This window comes from Penaeus monodon, chromosome 32, assembly GCF_015228065.2.
Source record: "Penaeus monodon isolate SGIC_2016 chromosome 32, NSTDA_Pmon_1, whole genome shotgun sequence".
Lineage (NCBI taxonomy): Eukaryota > Metazoa > Arthropoda > Malacostraca > Decapoda > Penaeidae > Penaeus > Penaeus monodon.
Window position 1 is genome coordinate 25,135,069 of NC_051417.1, and position 214 is coordinate 25,135,282.

The window sequence follows — 214 nt, forward strand, 5'->3', positions numbered from 1 at the left end:
GACTCTGCATCCTACAACCCTTCACGCTTCGTACACATCTCGTAAACACTTACTTATGGTTAGGTCGGTCGGTGAACACAGCCACAGTTAGCATGCTGTTCAGGTAGTGTCCCTCGATGAACATCCAAAGGAACATGGCCGTGCGGGCGTACTCCATTAGCACGTAGAAGCCTTCACAGAGCACGGGCTGTGAGGGGAGAGGTTATGATTAGCG

General features: G+C 51.9%; 1 protein-coding gene across 1 annotated transcript in view; it reads right to left on the minus strand.

Annotated features, from left to right (window-relative positions):
- LOC119593767 (PDF receptor-like) overlaps window positions 1-214 on the minus strand; it is a 172,227-nt gene that overhangs the window by 18,285 nt on the left and 153,728 nt on the right. The window contains exon 6 of the mRNA XM_037942784.1: window positions 54-187. Coding sequence (XP_037798712.1) covers window positions 54-187 — 134 coding nt within the window. The remainder of the gene's footprint in view (window positions 1-53; window positions 188-214) is intronic.